Source organism: Chrysemys picta, chromosome 2 (genome assembly GCF_011386835.1).
Source record: "Chrysemys picta bellii isolate R12L10 chromosome 2, ASM1138683v2, whole genome shotgun sequence".
NCBI classification, from domain to species: domain Eukaryota; kingdom Metazoa; phylum Chordata; order Testudines; family Emydidae; genus Chrysemys; species Chrysemys picta.
In genome coordinates this window covers 44,037,533-44,060,021 of record NC_088792.1, presented here as the reverse complement: position 1 = coordinate 44,060,021, position 22,489 = coordinate 44,037,533, and the positions used below count along the sequence as shown (strand labels likewise).

The 22,489-nt window shown below is 42.7% G+C and overlaps 1 protein-coding gene across 1 annotated transcript in view; it reads right to left on the bottom strand.

Annotated features, from left to right (window-relative positions):
- Positions 1–22,489, bottom strand: part of RUNDC3B (RUN domain containing 3B) — a 187,780-nt gene that overhangs the window by 27,125 nt on the left and 138,166 nt on the right. Inside the window, 1 exon segment of the mRNA XM_008169647.3 lies at positions 8,653–8,799. Within this exon segment, the coding sequence (XP_008167869.2) occupies positions 8,653–8,799 (147 nt within the window).

Here is a 22,489-nt window from a genome sequence, read left to right as displayed (position 1 = left end):
ACCATCAGTCAACTGATTGAAAATGATGCTTTCCTCCCTTTTACAATATTAAAAGAAATATTCAATCTAGAGACTAAGAAAAGACGGTTACTCACCGTTGTAACTGTTGTTCTTCGAGATGTGTTGCTCATATCCATTCCAATTAGGTGTGCGCGCGCCGCGTGCACGATCGTCGGAGAATTTTCTACCCTAGCAACACCGGCGGGTCGGCTGTGGAGCCCCCTAGAGTGGCGCCTTCATGGCGCTGAATATATACCCCAGCCGACCCGGCGCCCCCTCAGTTCCTTCTTGCCGGCTACTCCGACAGTGGGGAAGGGGGGCGGGTTTGGAATGGATATGAGCAACACATCTCGAAGAACAACAGTTACAACGGTGAGTAACCGTCTTTTCTTCTTCGAGTGCTTGCTCATATCCATTCCAATTAGGTGACTCCCAAGCCCAACTTAGGTGGTGGGGTCAGAGTGAGACATTGCTGTGTGCAAAACCGCTGATCCGAATGCAGCATCGTCCCTGGACTGCTGCACTAGTGCATAGTGAGCTGTAAATGTGTGGACTGATGACCAAACTGCAGCTCTACAAATGTCCTGGATCGGAACTTGCGCCAGGAAAGCAGTCGAGGAAGCTTGGGCCCTCGTGGAGTGAGCGGTGAGGTGCGGTGTTGAGACACCTGCCAGGTCATAGCAAGTCCGGTTGCAAGACGTAATCCAGGAGGATAGGCATTGTGAGGAGACCGGTAAGCCTTTCATTCGGTCGGCCACTGCAATGAAGAGTTGCGTCGTCTTTCTAAAGTGCCTTGTGCGGTCAATATAGAAAGCCAGGGCCCTGCGTACGTCCAGAGAATGCAAACGTTGATCCTGGCGAGTAGCATGTGGTTTAGGATGAAAGACCGGGAGAAATATATCCTAATTGATATGAAATGGAGAAACCACCTTAGGGAGAAAGGCAGGATGTGGACGAAGCTGCACTTTATCCTTATGGAAAACTGTGTAAGGGGGCTCAGATGTAAGCGCCCTGAGTTCAGAAACGCGCCTTGCTGAAGTGATGGCTACGAGGAAGGCTGTCTTCCAGGATAGGTACAGAAGTGAACAGGTGGCCAGTGGCTCGAATGGAGGACCTGTGAGCTTGGAGAGAACCAGGTTGAGGTCCCACGTCGGAACGGGCTGACGTTGTTGTGGGTACATCCGGTCTAAGCCCTTGAGGAATCTAACGACCATCGGGTTAGAGAATACCGAGGACGTGAGTTCCCCTGGGTGAAAGGCCGATATAGCGGCCAGGTGAACTCTAATTGAAGATATTGCCAACCCCTGCTGTTTTAGGGAGAGGAGATATTCCAATATGAGAGGAATAGGTGCCTGTAACGGGGACGTGGCTCGTTGTTCGCACCAACAGGAGAACCGCTTCCACTTGGCCAAGTACGTGGCTCGTGTTGAGGGCTTCCTACTGCTCAACAGAATCTGTTGGACCGAGAGTGAGCATTGTTGCTCTGCCTGGGTGAACCATGGAGCAGCCACGCCGTGAGGTGAAGAGATTGCAGGTCGGGGTGACGCAGCCGGCCGTGGTCCTGAGAGATGAGATCTGGACATAATGGAAGCGGGATCGGTGTCTGAACCGAGAGTTCCAACAGTGTGGTGTACCAGTGTTGTCTCGGCCACGCTGGAGCGACCAGAATTACCTGTGCCTGGTCTCTGCGCAATTTGAGCAGTACCTTGTGGACCAGAGGAAACGGAGGAAAGGCATAAAACAGGTGGTCTTTCCAGGGAAGGAGAAACGCATCCGAGAGGGAGCCCGGAGCTCGACCTTGCAGGGAGCAGAACACGTGGCACTTTCTGTTGTCTCGAGATGCAAACAGGTCTATCTGGGGAAACCCCCACTTCTGGAAAACGGAATATATGATGTCCGGACGGATAGACCACTCGTGCGTCTGAAAAGACCTGCTGAGTCGGTCCGCAAAAGTGTTCTGGACTCCAGGGAGGAACGATGCCGTGAGATGGATTGAGTGGGCGATGCAGAAGTCCCACAGGCGAATGGCCTCTTGGCATAGAATCGACGAACGTGCTCCTCCTTGCTTGTTGATGTAAAACATGGCCGTGGTGTTGTCGATGAGAACTAACACACAGCGGCCACGTAGGAGATTGAGAAATGCCTGGCACGCCAGGCGCACCGCCATCAGTTCCCGAACATTGATGTGCAGGGCTAGCTGGGGTGCAGTCCACAGGCCCTGGGTATGGTGTTCGTTGAGATGGGCGCCCCAACCCAGAGATGAAGCGTCTGTGACCAGGTGCAGAGAGGGTTGTGGGGCGTGAAACGGCATCCCCTCGCAAACCACACTGTGATCTAGCCACCTGGTGAGGGAGGTCAAGACCGAGCTCGGGACCGTGACCACCAAGTTCAGGCTGTCCCGATGTGGGCGGTATACCGATGACACCCAGGTCTGGAGTGGGCGAAGCCGAAGTCTGGCATGTCTGGTTACGTACGTGCAGGAAGCCATGTGACCCAGCAGGGTGAGGCACGACCTCACCGTGGTAGTTGGGAAGGCCCTGAGCCCTTGAATGAGGCTCGTGATGGTACAAAAGCGGTTGTCTGGCAGGATGGCTTGTGCACGTCTGGAGTCTAGGACTGCGCCGATGAATTCTATTCTCTGGGTAGGTTCTAGAGTGGATTTGTCCTTGTTAAGTAGGATGCCCAACTTGTTGAATGTGTGCACTATCATGTGGACGTGAGCTCGAACTTGCTCTTTGGTGCGGCTGCGTACCAGCCAGTCGTCTAAGTACGGAAACACCTGTATCCCTTGTCGACGAAGGTATGCTGCCACGACAGCCATACATTTCGTGAACACTCTTGGGGCCGAGGATAGGCCGAAGGGAAGGACCGCAAATTGATAGTGCACCTTGCTTACCACGAATCGCAGGAAGCGTCTGTGGGGCGGGTAAATTGCAATATGAAAGTATGCGTCTTTCATGTCGAGGGCGGCGAACCAGTCTCCAGGATCGAGGGAAGGGATAATGGCTCCTAAGGAGACCATGCGGAACTTCAACTTTACTATAAATTTGTTGAGTCCGCGCAAGTCCAAGATGGGTCTCAGACCCCCTTTGGACTTGGGGATCAGGAAGTAACGGGAATAAAATCCCCTGCCCCTTAACTCTACTGGAACCTCCTCTATGGCCCCCATAGCAAGGAGCGTGGAAACCTCCTGTATAAGAAGTTGCTCGTGAGAAGGGTCCCTGAAGAGGGACTGGGAAGGGGGGTGGGAGGGAGGGATTGAAGAAAACTGGATAGCTTATCCCCTCTCCACCGTGCGAAGGACCCAACGGTCCGAAGTTATAAGGGACCAAGCACGGTGGAAGTGGGAGAGGCGATCCCGAAAGGAGGGGGCTGGATCCTGGGGGATGACTGGGGCGCCGTCCTCGACCGCACCTTCAAAAGTTCTGCCTGGGGCCTGCGGGTGGCCTTGGTGGCCCTTGGTTCTGACCAGGTTGAGGGCCGGTCCACCTTCTTCTACCACCTCGCCCCCGCCTCCGGGCAGAGTCCTGTCTCTGACGAGGTGGGGGGGGGTAGAAGCGCTGAGGCTGAGGCCTAAATGGCCTGCACTGAGGACCCGCAACGTGCATCCCCAGGGAGCGCATGATTGTCCTGGAGTCCTTGAGGCTCTGCAGGCGAGAGTCCGTCTTATCAGAGAACAACCCATGTCCCTCAAAGGGCAAATCCTGCAGGGTTTGTTGCAACTCAGGGGGCAAACCCGAAACTTGGAGCCAGGAGGTCCTTCGCATAGCGATACCTGACGCCAGGGTTCTCACAGCCGAGTCCGCTATATCTAATGAGGCCTGTAAGGAAGTCCGAGCCACCTTCTTACCTTCCTCAACTAGGGCCCCGAACTCTTCCCTGGACTCTTGGGGAATCAACTCCTTGAACTTCCCCATAGAGTTCCAGGAGTTAAAACTATAACGGCTCAGTAGCGCCTGTTGGTTAGCCGCTCTGAGTTGTAACCCTCCGGCTGAATAAACTTTACGGCCAAACAAATCGAGGCGCTTAGCCTCCTTCGATTTGGGCGCTGCGGCCTGTTGACCGTGGCGCTCCCTTGCATTCACCGATGACACCACCAGTGAACACGGCTGTGGATGAGTATACAGGTACTCATAGTCCTTTGAGGGGACAAAGTACTTTCTCTCCACCCCTCTGGCTGTGGGTGGAATAGAGGCAGGAGTTTGCCATATCGTAGTGGCGTTAGCCTGGATCGTGCGGATTAGGGGCAACGCCACTCTTGATGGGGCATCCGCCGAGAGGATATTTACAATGGGGTCCTGCACCTCCACTATCTCCTCCGCCTGTAGGTCCATATTACGGGCCACCCTACGTAAGAGGTCCCGATGAGCCCGAAGATCTATCGGGGGTGGACCTGTGCACGACGTGCCCGCCACTGCCTCATCTGGAGAGGAAGAGGAAGATGCCTCAGGTGGTAAGGGATGCAAGGGAGGGTCCTGGTCTCCCTGTTCCTGGGCCGGAGCATCACCTGCCCTTGGGTCCAGGACGTCAGGTGGTGCGGGCACGGAAGCCTCCATGCCCCCTGGAGGAGGGCGAGAGATGGTGGACTCTGGGGCCCTTCTATCAGAGTGTCCCGAGCGAGAGGCTGAAGTTAGTGGAGCCCCTTGCGCTTGATGGTACGCCCACGGGGTCCAGAAAGACCAGTGAGAGGGGCCGTGAGCAGGGTCCTCTGCTAACTCCTGCCAGTGGCCTATATCTTGCTCCTCGGCTTGCCCCTGAGGGGGGTATGCCGATCTCGATACGTCCTCAGAGGAGCGAGACACCGATCTCGATGGCCATGGCGGTGCCGACTGCGCCGAGATGATCCCCGTGGGATACGGTGCCGCACGGTGCCGGTCTGGAGATGTTCTATCTCTGTGCGGTGCCGGCGATCGGTGCCGAGATCGCGATCGGTGCCGATGACCGCGCCGGTGCCGGGAGTCGGACCTGGACCTGGACGGCGACCTCGAGTAGGCCCGGTGCCGGGAGCGACCCCTCGACGTTGAGCGTCGATCGTAACGGTGCCGAGAACTACGTCTCGATGTTGACCGGTACCGACGATCATAGCGGTGCCGGGACGTAGAACGGTGCCGCGACGATGATCTTAGCCGCGAGTACGACCGGTGCCGAGGTGATATCCGGCGCCGGGACTGCGAGCGGCGTGGGGACCTGCTTCGGGACCTGGAACGGTGCCGTGGTTCCAGTCCCTGCGATGGAGGGCGCATCAAGGCAGGCTTCCCCCTGGACTGGACTGGACGAGTCAACGGCGCCGACGGTGCCGGTGGTTGGGGCGGTGCCGGCTCCGTAAGAGCGATCAAGTCTCTCGCCGTCGCGAAGGTCTCTGGGGTCGACGGGAGGCACTGTATCACCGCCGGTCGCGGTGGTGACCCTGTCTGCACCGGACTCAACGGCCTCGGAGCCAGAGTCGACGGTGCCGGAGGCACCTGTTTTTGGTGCTCCACAGGCGGACGCGGCTCTACCCCCGGCGCCGGGGGAGCCGGCGTCTTCGGTACGGCAGTCCCCTGCGCCTTATGGGATTTTTTATGTCCCGGCGATGATGAACGGCGCCGAGGCACTTGCTGTGGGTGCGGTGCCGACGGGGTCCGGTGCCGTGGAGGCTTGTCCGACGCCACTCGCGTAGTCGGAATGGTCGGTGCCGCCGGGGCACTGCACACCGAGGCGCTTGGTGCTGGGGCTTGACGCGCCGATGGAGCGTCCGGGCTAAGTGCCGCCTCCATAAGGAGTTGCCGAAGCCGAAAGTCCCGCTCCTTCTTGGTTCTCGGTCTGAAGGCCTTACAGATCTTACACTTATCTGTCTGATGGGACTCCCCCAGGCACTTCAGACACGAGTCGTGCGGGTCACTTGTTGGCATAGGCTTAGCGCAGGACGCGCACTGTTTGAAGCCGGGAGCCTTGGGCATGAGCCCGGCCACGCGCCGGGGGAAAAAGGGGGAGACAACCCTCTTAATCCCCTTTAACTATACAACAACTATTAATAAAGTGAATTAAACAACTATCTAACTATATACAACTAGAACTATAACTATAACTATCAATAAACGGAATAAGCTAGGGAGAGTGGAGAACAGCTACGCCGCGCTTCACAGTTCCAACGACCGTCAGGGGCGGTAAGAAGGAACTGAGGGGGCGCCGGGTCGGCTGGGGTATATATTCAGCGCCATGAAGGCGCCACTCTAGGGGGCTCCACAGCCGACCCGCCGGTGTTGCTAGGGTAGAAAATTCTCCGACGATCGTGCACGCGGCGCGCGCACACCTAATTGGAATCGATATGAGCAAGCACTCGAAAAAGGAGTAGAAACATATCCATCTTAAACATGCTATATCCTATCTGTTTGACCCTAATGCTTTAACTACCCTGACCCACCTGAACTGCTTTCATTTCTCCAAATATTACCCAGATTCCAAGACCAAAGGCAACACTATATGCACAACTGGTCAGCAAATTTGAATTAAACATGGAGTTTCTAAGAAAGAAATGGGAGGAAGAACTAGGCCAATTATCATCTGCTAACAAATAGAAACAAATTTTAGCTAGTGTTTTGAACTGCTCCTTGAACCTCCATTTATGATTAATACATCAGAAAATCATATGTCGGTGCTGTGAGTCAGCAGGTGCTAACTTAATCCATATGCTGTGGGAATGCTCCTATATCTGTAGGTTTGGGGCAGATCTGAATTGCAGAGTTAATTTTTTTACTATCAAACAAAATCGTTTTAAAGCCAAACATGTAATTTTAAACCAACGAATGTTAACTGGAAGCTGAATAAATCTGAAGAAAAAAAACCTTTGGCTAAATAGAGCACTAGTCATAGAATCATAGGACTGGAAGGGATCTCGAGAGTCCAGTCTCGTGCACTCAAGGCAGAACTAATTAAATGTTGAACGTGTAGCAAATGATTAAAATATATTACAAGAAGTTTATGTATATTTCATTATGTTTATATTATATTTAATAAAAAGCAAATAGGAAAAAACATTGCAGTGTGAAGCAGATTTATAATCCACCCACAGATGTTGTTAAAGTCTTTAAACCAATTTTCTTGGAAAGAATTTGTAAAAGGGAGAAAGAGCTAGAGCAACTGTACTTATGGAGACAATGAGGTGTAGCAACATAATATAAAAAAAAAGGGAAATGAGAAAAGCAGCAAGAGGATTTTTGTTTCCTACTCATTTTCTAAAATGACTTTTCAAATTCAATACAACATAAAAACTAAAGAAATCTCATGTGACGTGGCATTCATAGCCATCATGAGATTCTATTACCATTAAACTTTATTAGAATTTGTTTTGGCAGCACAGCGTTTCATATTTACCAGTTTTGTTATGCATGATGGTATCAAATTCTAATTGGATTTCTATTTACAATTTAAGAGCAATAATGTTACCTTCGTGGTTGAAATTTCTAGTTGATTGAATGACCCCTAATCTATAGCAGTTGAAGATCAAACGGCAACATGAAGATGCAATTAATAAAAACCTCAGATCAATAGAACAAACTGATAATTTTGAATACTAATTTCTTCACTATCCTTGAAAGCTTAGAATTGAGAACTTAATTCTCCCATTGCAAAATGATTCATTTACTATAGGGCTGCTCAAATACTGGGCTGCTGGCACTATTTTCATTTTAGAAAATATACTGAAGTATTTGTTTTAAATGAAATAGTTGTATGCACTTTGCACCTGATATGTAAAGTACTGTAATACAGATCAAATTTTGAAGTATTCATTTAAGAATTTGCTCCCTAAAATTTTGGATAACCTGCAATGAAGTGGCTCATTCTAGAATAGGAAATAATACAGCAATGTCATACAATTTGTGGCCACAATTCAGCAAATCACTTAAGCACATGCTTAACTTTCAGTGGGCACGTGTCCCATTCAGTATCACTCACTTCAATGGAACGGACACATACTTAAAATTAAGCATGTGATCAAGTGCTTTGCTGACTTGAGACAATATGTCCTGTAAATTATCATAGATAAAGATAATTGTAATGATGTATTAAAGATTTCTGCTGTGTGTAAGCGGATAATGGAGTTTATGCTGATGTTTTTGCATCTTGATTTGATTGCAATAATTTGCACTTTCTGGAATATGCCACATTAAAAAAATATTTGAATGCTCATACTTCATTATTCTTGTTTTATTGTGCCATATCAGTCACCCAAAGTTAAGCAAACTGAATTAAGTGATTGTTTAAAAACTATATCAAACATCAATTTGCAGTATTATATCCTAGTTCATAACCCCAAATAGATTTTCATTAATAACACCAACTTGCTGTATGTCAGTTCTGACATTAAATTCTAAAATTGCTCTGTGAATATCCTTTTCATGTTTTTATTCAATGTGCAGATCCTCATTTGGTACCACAACTACACATGTGGTACAATTGTACATAGTGTCTGAGTTCCAAAGTGCTAAATATTAAAACTGCATCCTAACCCCTACACTTTTCTACATCATGCGCAGGTAGCCAGGCCCTAAGGACACGGTTAGTATTAGGGGGTACATTAACAGATGATATGTCAGGGAAACAGAGGAGATATTAGTATGATTCTGAGTACTGTCCGCCCCAATAAGAGTGAACAAAAAATATTAAACTTACTCATCCCATTGTTGACTGTGCTTTCTATAGAGTAGAGTATCCAAGGCAACAGCATTGACATCCAGAGCTCCCAGGGAAGGCCATTGATTGGTGAGGTGGGTAGTTAACTCTTGTCTTGATCTCAGATCATTATTCTTTAGCACAGTTCTGTTAACATAAAGACAGTGAATCTTATTCCATTAAATGTAATGTTTCAAGTCACAGTAAGGAAGCATATAACAAAGAATCCTATCCAGGATGACGTTTCCTCTTAAATAACATCTGCTTGAACACTATTCTGATACAACTAATAAAAGGTAATTTTCGTAAGTTCTCTTTTCCTAAGAGAAATCAGTGTGTAGGAACAGAAAAACAAAAAGCTGAAATTACACTTTACCATCTGAAAAAACAATTGCATCTTAAAGATACATTTTTGACTGCATTACTGAACATCAGAAGACCTATTATTCTGCAGACTAGATAGAGGATCAGTTGCATAAATAATATTTGCATTTAAAAATATGATTTCTTAAAGGTGTTTTTTGCACAAAATAAAGAATCTAATCAGAAAACTTTTTTTCTGGAACAGAACTGTTTAGGCAAATTTAGTTATAGGACGACAGTGTGCATACCATAGGTCAGTCCAGAAGTACTAACAAAGACTAGTTGAAAATACCTTATATAATTACTAGTAATAATTTGCACATCTAAGCCACTCGTATAGAAAGTGCTACTGAGCATTTTACAAGCCTGAATTAGTTTAGCCTCACTTCACTCCTGTGTAGTAGACAACAGTTCTCATTTTACAGATGAGGAAATGGAGACACCAAGGTATTAAATCACACAGGAAGTCTTTAACAGAGGCAGGAGCAAGACCCAGGTCTTTAGATTACCAGGCTTTGTCTTAAGTACAAGACCACCTTTTTTTCAAACAGTATAATGGAAACAGCAACCAACTCTTACAGGAGAGCAAAGCAGAAGGTTAATAAAAAGATAGCGTCATCTGTTAATTTATCCAGGCTTCACACCATATTTCTCACATCTGTTGTGAGAAGTCAGCGTTGCACACAGTCAGACGTTCAATAATTGGAACACAAGATCCTCCTGACAGCCAGTGCTTTGTCTGAAATACTGAACTGCATTACCAATAGTTTGATGATATTCTCTCATGAGTTAAACTACATTTGTATTTATGTGCATTAGCAAGTAATGTATTGGGATTTTTCTTTACATAGGTGTTTTGTTTTTGCAATGCAGTTTTATCTTCCAGACAATCAAAACATTTAGACCAGAATCCTGTAGAGGCTCCCCAATACCATATAAGGAATCAGAGGCCTCCAAAAGGGTAAAGTAGAAGGGCAGGTTACTATCATCTCCAGATTTTTTTTTCTCTTTTGGTGTGGTCTTCCCCCATCATTATGAGGCAGGAAAGTTATGCATAAAATGTTGCCATTTTTGTAACAGAAAAAATGATGAAGTTCCACAATGGGGAAAATTTTGAGGAGCCTTTTTCCCACCATGAAGAATTCACAAGGCAAAAATGGGGAATTTCACATAGCTGGACGACACAGTCACAATTTGGTTATTTCCAATACTATGAATTCTTCTATTGCATCATCTCCTTCACATATCCCCTTCCTTTCTGGAGTTTGTAGTGAACACCACCCAGATAACCCAAATCTGTTGAAATTTAAAATGTCATGTATATGAGCCCAGGCAATTTTGTATGTGGAGCGTTAAACTGCCCTATAACTATGTGCTACCACCATACAGCTCTCAGTGCCAGTGTTAGCTCACTGGAGAAATAGGTAGCTGGATAGCAAGAAGGACAAAATGTCGATCTATGTGGAGATGACAAAAGTAGAATTCCAGTTACTAGTGTGTAACCTAGGTTTCTGTTACTCAAGGTGTTTTCCCCAAGTCTTCACCCTATCAGGATGCCCAAAACATTATTCCACAGAGAAAGAAATGAGTTTATAAGAATTTAGAAAAATAAATTTTGAAACTCTGCCTAACCAAACTTGGTATCTCCCCAAAGGAAAATCAAGAAAGTAAAAATCTACAGATACTGTTGACAGGATTCCACGTTGCCACTCCCCAATGCTCAAGAATAGACATGTGCCTACAGTAGTACGTAGAGGTAGATTTTCCTCTCACTGAACATGCTTTCCCTTTTGAAACAAGAACCAAACAGTTGGCTTGTTTTCCTTTATATTTAGATTCACATTTTTAATTGTTGTTTTATTTACAAGTACTGTAACTGAAACAAGTTATTACTGATCATTGTTGGAGAAAATACATAGTCGTATCCACATTGCTTAGATTCATGTTTTCAGATATTAGCCATAAATAGCAATTGTGAAATCAGCTGAAAATAAATTTCTCTTGAAGTATTCTTTGCAAATCTAATAGTAAAATTAATATATTTTGAGCTACCATATAGTTAGTAGAGGAAGACATTTTCCCTTTGAATTTTGTTATTATGCAAGGAAATTATAACAGTGTTGCTAATTTATTAGTGCCTCTAAGTCCAACCATAAAATGTCTTCCAAGATACTTCCATTTTTAAATTGTTTCTTTACTTCTTTGAAAATCAACCTTCAAGTCTTAGCAAACTAATATAACTAAAACAACTCTGAAGAGATCTCATTAAGCGTCAAGTCTAGGTAAAGGCATGTAATAAAATTAGGAATTTGCCGTTAAAAGGGAATAGTAATAATTACACCTACTTTTATTTGTAGTATTGTAAAGTACATTGGATATTTCAGTTGTGTGTTTTAAAGCTTTACACAGTATAACCACATTCTCATTGTTCAATACATAAACTACATGTTTTTAGAGGGTAGTTGAATAAGCAGAAGTTTCCTGTTTTATTTTGTTCCAAATCCTACTGTCTTGAGCTTTAAGCTTGGTACAGGACACAAGTCAAAAAGTAGTAATGCATCACCATGTTTTATATAGCACAAACCCAGGTACCCTTCCAAGAATATCATGTCCTAGATGACAAGTATACAGCTTTATCTGCAAACAAAATGTAGTAACATTAAGTTGGCATTTAGCCAAATATGTTGACAAAACTATAATAGATTACAGAAGCTTTAATTCAAGACCTTCAAAAGAAGAAATCAGAAGTAAAACCAATCATAGCAGTAGGGTTACATGCTCCTCCCATCAGAAAGTTTGTATTAATAATTGTAATTGCAAAGTACAGTATAAAACAACAAGACAGACAAAATAATAGAACTTTTCTATTATTTTTGAAAACCATCAGATCTTTATTTACAGCTGGTTTACAAAGGACACGTAGTTTCTCATGTGTTATATAACCAAAGAAAAATTTACTTCAGACATCACAAGGTAGAGATTATTTTCATGATTTTTCTTTCAAACTACATCAGAATCACTTAACTGAATAAAGGGCTTGAACTGGGTCACAGTGCATAATGCTACAGTGTACATGCATTTCTCCCTGGTCCTGAACATTGATGATGTGAGAGCACAATTCCCATCTAGTTGGATCAACTAGCAAAGTGCCCCAGATTAGCGTTCAGTTCATACCTTTACAAAGAAAAGTTCTGATCAAAGGGCCTTATCTCCAGAAGCAGCATCATGTGGCAGTAGTTTTATATATATATATATATATATATATATATATAAAAAGAGGGATGAGAATGATAAAAATAAAAAACAAATATATTTTGGCGTTAGGTGGTAGATGGCCCAACCTCGACACCCCCCTCAAAAGAAAGAGAAAACCCAAAATGTTAGCATACATTTTGCACGTCTGAAACATAGTCCATGCCACAGCATCTAGCTTCCTACTACTTGCAAGGTATGAGCATGTACTCCGTGAATGACATCTCAACCACCACTCGAAAACCTTTGAGCATAGGGTTCTGATATTCAGTAGTATGATTATTGCCTTTTCCCCATTCCCAGTGTTTCTCTCGGACCTGAGCGCATCCCTCATCCCAACAAATATGATGGTTCTATCAGATTATATAATATTTTTATAGCTTGTGCCATTTAAAATATAGAAAATGTTGTAGAACCACTGAATATTGAAGAGGAAGAGAGGGAAATTTCCTGTATCTCACAGAACTGATAATTCAGCGCTAATGGATGTTAAGTGCAGCATATGCACCAGGATATGGTCTAGGTCTTGACAAAGAAAAGGAACATTAGTAATCATGGGGATGGAATACATTTTGCAGAAGTTTATTTAAGATATCAAATGTCCAGATGTGCTAAAATCCCCTCACCACATTTCATGGCATTCACTTCCCATAGTGCATGTGTGAGAGAACAAACAAAAGTGTGTGTAAAAGATACATAAGCAAAAATAGAATTTAAATATTTTTCAGATAACCTTTCACACGTGATTTATTTGAGGATTAAAGTTTCATCTATCCATTATTGGTGCTAGATTTTTAAAACAATATCTTTTGTCAAACAACTCATACATTCATAAAAACAAATTAAAATTTGCATTGATTCAAAATGCCATTGCATTTAGTAACTTTTTAGAGAGAACAGGGAGTGAGAAAGATCAGAGAAAATCATGCAATAATAAAGTACATGATTAAAAAAAAAAATACGACTCAGGCCAGATGTATAAAAAAACCCTAAGCCAGTGGTTCTCAACCAGCAGCCCAATTAGCACACAGCTGGGTCTGGCTAAAGGCTGGCCAGCTCGCATGGCTGGATCTGGGTTCCCAGCTGCTTGGTGCGGCGGGGTGGGGCCTGGGATGCCCCGCACAGCGGGGTCCGGAACTCCTGGCCAGCCCTGCGGGTTCAGGGATCCAGGGCTCGCAGCCAGCTCCATGAGCTCAGGGTTCTGGGGCAGCTGTGCGTGGCTGCCTCTGCCCTGCCACCCGGCCCCTGCGGCCCACAATGATAAATAAGTTGAGAACCACTGCCCTAACCTTACAGTACATCTCCGTTCCATATACCATTTTAAAGCACTCTCTCCCTGCTTTAAAATAACAATTATATTTTCTGTTTTATTAATGGATCACTACTTATTATAGTAGAAATACTGAGGATGCATTTTTTCATCAGTGCTAACATACTCCCAACTATTGCTAAGCATCTGCTGCAACTGCAGAGACATTTGCTCTGTCAGTGAAATTGCCAGGTACTCAATGCTGATACTAAACTGATAAGAACAGATATAACTTAGAGATGGCCATTGTTAAACAACGATTCATAGCAACTCTTCTACATATCAGACTTTCAAACCTTAAGTTGTTTATTTAAGAACTAGGGAGAAATTGGATTAGTGAAGCCTTCAGCTGAAAACACTGTGGATTCATAGGGCTTTAAGTGTTCACAGACCCCGTATTTCAGGAACAGACATCTTTATACAATCAGCTCCCCACCTGAATATTTACCAGCTGTTTTACCTAACATTGATTAACTTAGTGTATTTATTTTTTCAGATAGCTGAGGAAAATCTGTACACCAAAATGCAGGACATTAACAGCTTATGACTAGTGTGTGCTGAGAGAGAATACAAAAAATTCTTTTTAATGTTTCACTGAGGTGTAAATTTCACAAAAACATAGGCTACTACTACTGTATAAGGCTTTTTCGATCCCTTTGAATTTTGTTATTGTGTTTTTGTCATTTAGACATGTTTCTCTTGGGAACAGCAGAATCTACTAGTATCAAATGAAACAAAAAACTGGGTGAACTTTGTGGTTGTCAGAAATTACTTCTCTAACTTCCAAAGATACCCGTCACGATAGTGGGAACTTCTGCAGCACTACCCAATGTTAGAACGTGCCTTCCACATGAATAACCTTGTCCAAGTAGAAATCTGCAAAAGCCTGCACGCAAATTTTGTAGTGACACAAGAAAGCACTGACTGATCTCTAAGTGGTAGCTTACATCTTGCAAACGAAGTTGCCTCTTCTACTCAGAAAACCGGGTAGCAATTACCCTAGTCAGCAAGCCTTGATGATCATAGGCTCTTTGCATGTAGCTCAGTGAGGCTCTCTGATTCACTCACCTACTGGCTAGAGAAGCCTTAGATTTCAAAGCTCTTTCAGAACTCTGATACAGGATGAATAGGAGATCTGAACTCTTCATTTCTAGCATCCTTTTCATAAATGTGTGTAATGCCTTCCTAATATTCAAGGTGTGTAACTTTTCCCCCTCTCATACCTAGAAGATGGATAAAAAAGGAAAGAACACATCAAGAGCCAGACAAAAGCAAATAAGCATCTAAAGGAGGAAAATAAGAGACACTGTTTTACTCACCACTTTGGTTTAAAGCAAACAAAAAACCCCAGTAAATCCCTGCAGAAAAATCCCACACACTCACTAAGTTATATAGTGAGATGCCATTTTATGTAAGAGAAATCAAACACCCTTCTCTCAGTAGTTCAAAAGGAGGACCTGCAAGGGTACTAAGGACCAATTTGCAGTCCCAAGCAGCCAAAAGGAGACTGGAGCGTCAGCATGGTTTTATCAACATTAAGGAACCTCACAAAAGATGATGTCTGAACCTTTGTTAACCAGTCTGCAGATTTAGAGTAACTGCATAGATTAAGAAATGAATAGCTAATTGTTAAAAATATGTAACAGATGTTTATGAAAGCAATGTCGCTACATTAAGCCATTATTCTATGTACCTACACTTCTCGTGTAGAATAAGTTAGTTTGCCTTTAACCTGGACTCACAATGCACCACGGGTATACGGATGGACTTTAAAAATCCCACCCGTATGTTAGGAATTTTTTTCAGTCTGACTTTTGATCATGATTTTTTTCTTCTGTTTCGGGATTTTTTTGTTTTGTTTTTTTAAATAAAGGCTCTTTGGAAATAACAGCTTAAATCATGTTCCACATTTTCTTTAAAAAATTAGCATCAATTTATATTTCTAGAACAAATATAATTACAAAGGATGAAAAATATGTTGTACATCTTAATTTACAAGACCAGCCATAATTTAAGCTAATATGAAAATGTGACAAAAATTAATTTTGAACCAATTTCCTTTCAGTCAAAGATTATGTTTTAGAAAGGTTCTGAGGTTTTCGCCCTTTAAAAGTACAAATTCTTCCTCCCTTCTCTCCCATTAATGGATTGAAATTTAATGGATTAAAATTTAATGTAATAGCACAATGTAACTATTCAAAATATGAATCAGACACATTGTCTGAAGATTACTGTGTAATGCATTCAAAGTGCCTCATATTAAGTCTCACGTATTAGATAAAGTTTCAACCAATGAGCACATGAAAAGTTAAAAGTGAAGCCTTTTAAACATAAAAATTTGAGCAAAAACTTTAGAGAAGTTGACATCATACTGTTAACATCATTACAGGAAGAAGCAGATCTCTGTGGCATTCAAACAACTCTCCTTCCTCCCCTCCCCCACCAACCCACCAGTACCCCTCTAAATACACAGAAATGGGTTACAAAAATGTCTGTCATTTAAAATATACTGTTACTGAATCTGCAGCTAGGCAGACTATATCTGTGCAATATCTAGGGGTTCCTTTCTATCAATACAACACAGAAACGGCTCAACCCCCACCCAGTAACCTGGGAAAATTACACACCACCTCTGGGCACCTCTGAGAGGCAATACTTCCCCACTCGCAAGCACAGAGTCTGAGTGTAGAAAAGAGACTTATTAAAAGGAGGGAAGTAACTTGGCGTTAATTTGGGATAACACTGCAAACAGGGTTCATAAACATAAGCCATGAGCAAAAGACCCACCCGCAAGTAAGTTGGGCAGTGTCCTTTTTCCCTCAGGTTCTTAAGTCCAGCAACCCAAAAGTCCCTTTAGCGTGCCTGTCCCTTCTCTGCACCCCACTCACAGTTGTTGTCCTTGGTCAGTGCAGACCCAGAGTTCACCCTGGGTGGCGGCAAGGAAGCACCTTACTCGCTCCACCTCTCTGCCTCACCAGCCACTTGTTTGTAAGCTGTCAGTCGCCTTCTGTTGCCACCTCTCTGCTATGACCTCTGCATATCAATCTCTTAATGATTTTCAGCTCTTTGTAGGCTGGGCAGAAACACTGCCCCATCTCAAGTGATTTCAGGTCTCAGTGATTTTCAGGTCTGGGCAGAAACACAGTCCCACACAACTGATTTTTAGAACAAAGAGGCTCCTAATGAAGCCTATTTAGCTTTATTCTTTGAACAGTGGGGAGGAACAGGTCAAACCAGTCTGGGGACTCATAGGGAAAGTTCACACACCTCCTGGCTGGGACATCCGTCCCCACCACTCTTACTTTAAACCAGAGGCTCAAATGCCAGAGCCCTGTGAATGAGGCCCTTTCAGCTGAAGGTGACCCCCCTCATTTGGGACAGGCTAAGCACAGTCCTGCTTTCCTGTATTCCTACAATAATTACAAGACTTTGGTAATAGCATTTCATTATCCCTGCATTCAGTACTAAAGTGATTTGTACCCAACTCCAGCCAAAATTGATTTACTTTGACACCACTCTATGTGCTGAATATTTAAGCAGAGCAGGAGCAAACTGTATTTACATAAAACACACCTAAAGTCTTGCCCTCTCCCAGCTAGCTGTCAGGGGAGAATTCATTCAGACCCTGCTTACATATCAATTAATAAAACAACACCCACATTCAACTTAACAGGATGTAAAGTCAAAACACAAAGATAAGTTCTCTTCTTGATGGGGAATAATCATAGAAACATAGGACTGGAAGGGACCTTGAGAGGTCATCTAGTCCAGTGGTTCTCAACGCGGGGTACGCGTACTCCTGGGGGCATGCAGAGGCCTTCCAGGGAGTGCATCAAGTCATCCAGATATTTAACTAGTTTTACAACGGGCTACATAAAAAGCACTAGCAAGTCAGTACAAACTAAAATTTCATACAATGACTTGTTTATACTGCTCTATATGCTATGGACCAAAAAGTAAGTACAATATTTATATTCCAATTGATTTTATAATATGGTAAAAATGAGAAAGTAAGCAATTTTTCAGTAATAGTATGCTGTGACACTTTTGTATTTTTATATCTGATTTTGTAAGCAGGTAGTTTTTAAGTGAGGTGTAACTTGGGGTATGCAAAACAAATCAGACTCCTGAAAGGGGTACAGTAATCTGGAAAGACAGAGCCACTGATCTAGTCCAGTCCCCTGCACTCATTGCAGGACTAAGTATTATCTTGACCATCCCTGACAGGTGTTTATCTAACATGTTCTTAAAAATCTGCAATGATGGAGATTCCACAGTCTCCCTAAACAATTTATTCCACTGCTTAACATCCCTGACAGTTAGGAATTTTTTCCTAATGTCCAACCTAAAATGCCCTTGCTGCAATTTAAACCCATTGCTTCTTGTCCTGTCCTCAGAGGTTAAGGAGGACAATTTTTCTCCCTCCTCCTTGTAACAACCTTTTATGTATTTGAAATCTTATGTCCCCTCTCAGTCTTCTCTTCTCCTGACGAAACAACTTTTTTTTTTCAATCTTCCCTCATAGGCCATGTTTTCTAGACCATTAATAATTTTTGCTGCTCTTCTCTGGACTTTCTCCAATTTGTCCACATCTTTCCTGAACTGTGGCACCAAGAACTGGACACAATATTCCAGGTGAAGCTTAATCATCGCGGAGTAGGACGGAAGAATTATTTCTTGTGTTGCTTACAACACTCCTCTTAATACATCCCAGAATGACTTTTGATTTTTTTTGCAACAGTGTTACACTGTTCACTCATATTTAGCTTGTGATCCACTATGACCCCCAGATCCCTTTCCGCAGTATTCCTTCCTAGGCAGTCATTTCCCATTTTGTATGTGTGCAACTGATTGTTCCTTCTTAAATGGAGTACTTTGTATTTGTCCTTATTGAATTTCATCCTATTTACTTCAAACCATTTCTCCAGTCTGTCCAGATCATTTTGAATTTTAATCCTATCCTCCAAAGCACTTATAACCCCTCCCAGCTTGGTATCGTCCGCAAACTTTATAAGTGTAATCTCTCTATGCCATTATCTAAATCATTGATGAAGATATTGAACAGCACCAGATCCACAATTGATCCCTGCGGGACCCCACTTGATATGTCCTTCCAGCTTGACTGTGAATCACTCTCTGGGAACGGTTTTCCAACCAGTTATCCACCCACTTTATAGTAGCTCCATCTAAGTTGTATTTCCCTAGTTTATGAGAAAGTCATATGACAGTATCAAAAGCCTTACTAAAGTCAAGATATACTACATCTACCGCTCCCCCCACCATCTATAAGGCTTGTTAGCCTGTCAAAGAAAGCTATTAGGTTGGTTTGACACAATTTGTTCTTGACAAATCCATGCTGACTGTTACTTATCACTAAGGCTAAGATTTTGTCATGAATATTTGTAGTAAAAGTCACAGACAGGTTATGGGCAATAAAAAAAAAAAAAAATCCAAGGAAGCCCGTGACCTGTCCCTGACTTTTACTAAAAACATCCATGATAAAATGAGAAGGGACTGGACAACTGCAGGGTGGCTGGGAGCTCCGGAGCCCCCACCACCCATGGGAGCTCAGAGTTCCATGGTTCCCCTGCCCCCACATTCAGGCATCTACAGAGGTCCCCCTGACTCCCCTGCAGTGGCCAGGGGGCTGTGGGGATGCCCCTGATCCCCCCTGGTGGCTGGGGAACTGCAGGGGTCCCCCTGCCCCACAGCATCCAGGGGACTGCCAGGGTCCCTTGCCCTACCATGGTGGCCAGGGAGCTGCAAGGTACACCCCCTCAGGGTGGATAAAAATCAATTATTTAAAAAATATATCAAAAAATTGATTTTTTTTATTTAAATCAGATTTTTTTGATAAAATGCTTTTTGAGGGGAAAACATATCTAAAGATAGTTTTAATTAAGATACATTATAGCTCAAAGATATCTCATCATGGAATAGGAATTATAAATTTTAATTCTATAGTATGAGACAATATAGTCATGTAATGTTTAAGAAAAGTTTTGTAAATAAGTTCCAACAATTCATGGATTAGGGACCCAATTTTATGGGGTTCCAGGGACTTCTGTATAGATTATTTAGGTTAATCTTTCTATCTACCCAATGGGACTCAGTGCTCAGTCTAGAAGATATCAGAGATGCTTAGTTTTGCAGTTCTCAAACTGTGGATTTGTCTCTCCAGAGATAGCATTCTTGTTAACAGCAAACATTTATTTTAAAATAAATAAATAATATATAGAGGTGAGAAATAACACATCTCAACCCTATTGTCCCTCTGCAAATTTGTGTACACAGAGTCAATCCCTTACCTCTCTCTAAAAGTGAAAAGTTTCAAAAAGTTAAATGAATAGAAGATTGTTGTGGGCAGAATAGATCTGGACCAAGAGAAGAAGTCTGGAGATAAATGTGAGAAGGGAGGGACAGGCAGTAGAAACAAAAGTGAAACTGTTTGAGCCTCATATTCCAGAAGTCTTGAGGTCTTCCTGAGTGTAGCCTTCATTGATTTGAGATCTACCATACCATTCTCTCACTATAAGGGAAAACCTATAATGGCAGCAGGCTGTAAAAGAGACCCAGTTTGGGAATATTTTAATGAAGTTCCTCTACCTGTGAGTAAGACAGGCATGCGTGCAAAATGCAAACAGTGCAACAAAGAAATGCAAGGCCTGGTTGCCTGAATGAAACTACATCATGAGAAGTGTTCCTTCTCAGGAGGAAGCTGTGTTGAAGATGATGAAAGGAATATATCTCAACATGCAGGATCTTCAGGTTGGTAAACTTTTTTTATTTCATACTTCTTTCTTAAGGACTGCCTGTCTTCCTTCTGGATTATTCTTGAATTCTCATGTTTGAGCAAAAAATATAGTTGTTACAATATGGTACTATCATCTTTAGATGCAGTTGTGATAAATAAATAGCTGAAATAGGCAGATCTTCCTTTTACAATTTCACCTTTAAAGTAATACTGAGTGTCAGTGAATGCAATGAATAATACTAAATGAGCAGTATGGTAATAATAATTAAATAACTGCACTGACTTATTTTGTTTAGGAGAATCCATCCTCAACATACAGGATTCTAAAGACTATCCACCTTCAAGATCACCATCATTTTCTATAGTTTCAGAGTTATCTGCCAATGATAGTGTTTCAGTCACATCGTATATGTCACATAGCCACAGTAGATCACCTGTAACAAAAAGAAAAAAAATCTCCATCATCCAGAAACAACCATAGATAAGTTTATGATAAGAACCAGCAGATTACAAAAAGAGGTAATTGATGAAAAAATTGCCTGGTTTGTTTATGCAACAAAAAAACTCTTCTTTCCGTATGATTGAGAACCCACACTTCATTAACATGGTTTAGTCATTAAGACCAGGATACAGTCCACCTAACAGAGCAGATGTCACAGGCAAATTGCAGGATAAAAGTGTATGAAAGAGAAATTGAGCAGTGAGCAAAAGGTCTAGAGGGTAAAATTGTTAACCTGAGACTTGATGGGTGGAGAAGCAATGTCCACAATGATTCTGTTGTATGTGCTTGTGTGACAACAGAAGAAGGGAATGTCTTCCTTACAGAAACAACTGATACATCAGGAAATGCACACACAGCAGAATACTTACAAGAAGTAGCAGTAAAAGCTGTAACAAACTGAAAAAAAAATTCAAATGTCTAGTACATAGCTTGGTCACAGACAATACTGCAAACGTATCCAAGATGAGAAGAAATTATTTAGAAGAGAGTGAATAAAGTCCCAAGCTAATAACATATGGTTGCAGTACTCATTTGATGCACCTCCTAGCCAAAGACTTCAGTGTTCCAGAAATAAAGGCTAATGTTATTGAAACTGCAAAATACTTCCGTAACAACCACTTTGCAGCAGCTGCTCTGAAAAAAGTGGGAAGAACCAAGCTAGCTCTCCCACAAGATGTGCGATGGAACTCAGTAGTGGACTGTTTTGAGCACTATATCAAGAACTGGCCTAATCTGATGATAGTTTGTGAACAAAATCGTGAAAAAAATAGATGACACGGTCACAGCCAAAGTTCTCAACATTGGGCTTAAAAGAGAAATGTTGAACACACGCTGAGTACCCTGAAGCCTATTTCTGTAGCCTTGAACAAAATGCAGGGAAATAGCTGTTTTATGGCTGACGCTGTTGAAATTTGGAAGGAACTGAGAGAGATCTTAAAGAGAAATATGCAATGAGAACGCTAAATTACAAGCATTAAAAAAATGAATGGGACAAGCACTAGCTCCAGCTCATTTTCTTGCAAATATTCTCAATACTCGGTACCAGGGTCAAACCTTCACTGCTGAAGAAGAGGAGTTGGCTATGACATGGATATCCAGCAATCATCCCTCCATAATGCCAACTATAATAAACTTCAGAGTTAAGAGTGAACCATTCAAGAAATATATGTTTGCTGCTGCTGTTTTAAAGAAAGTCACACCAGTAAAATGGTGGAAATCACTTAAGCACTTGGATTCAGAGACTGTTGAAGTGATAATCTCACTTTTAACAGCAGTAGCTTCTTCCGCCGATGTAGAAAGAATATTTTCTTCCTTTAGACTACTTCATTCCAAATAGAGAAATAGTTTGGGACACGAAAAAGCAGGAAAGCTTGTTTTTCTTTTCCAGATTATGAACAAACAGGAAAATGAAGGTGAAGATGACTGAGTTAGCTGCAGAAGCCAATATTTTAAGTTTCTCATGTTGACCTGGCTGACATAGTCTATTTACTTTTTGTTTTTTAAATATGTCATTTAACTATTTTAGTTAAAAACAATTTTAACAAAAACAAACCTGACTTCAAAAAAATTGAATATTTAACTAAATTCAAAAATTCATATGCTTGTTTTGTTAAAATATTATATGTTTGCTGTTGAAGAAAAATATCCAGAATACATA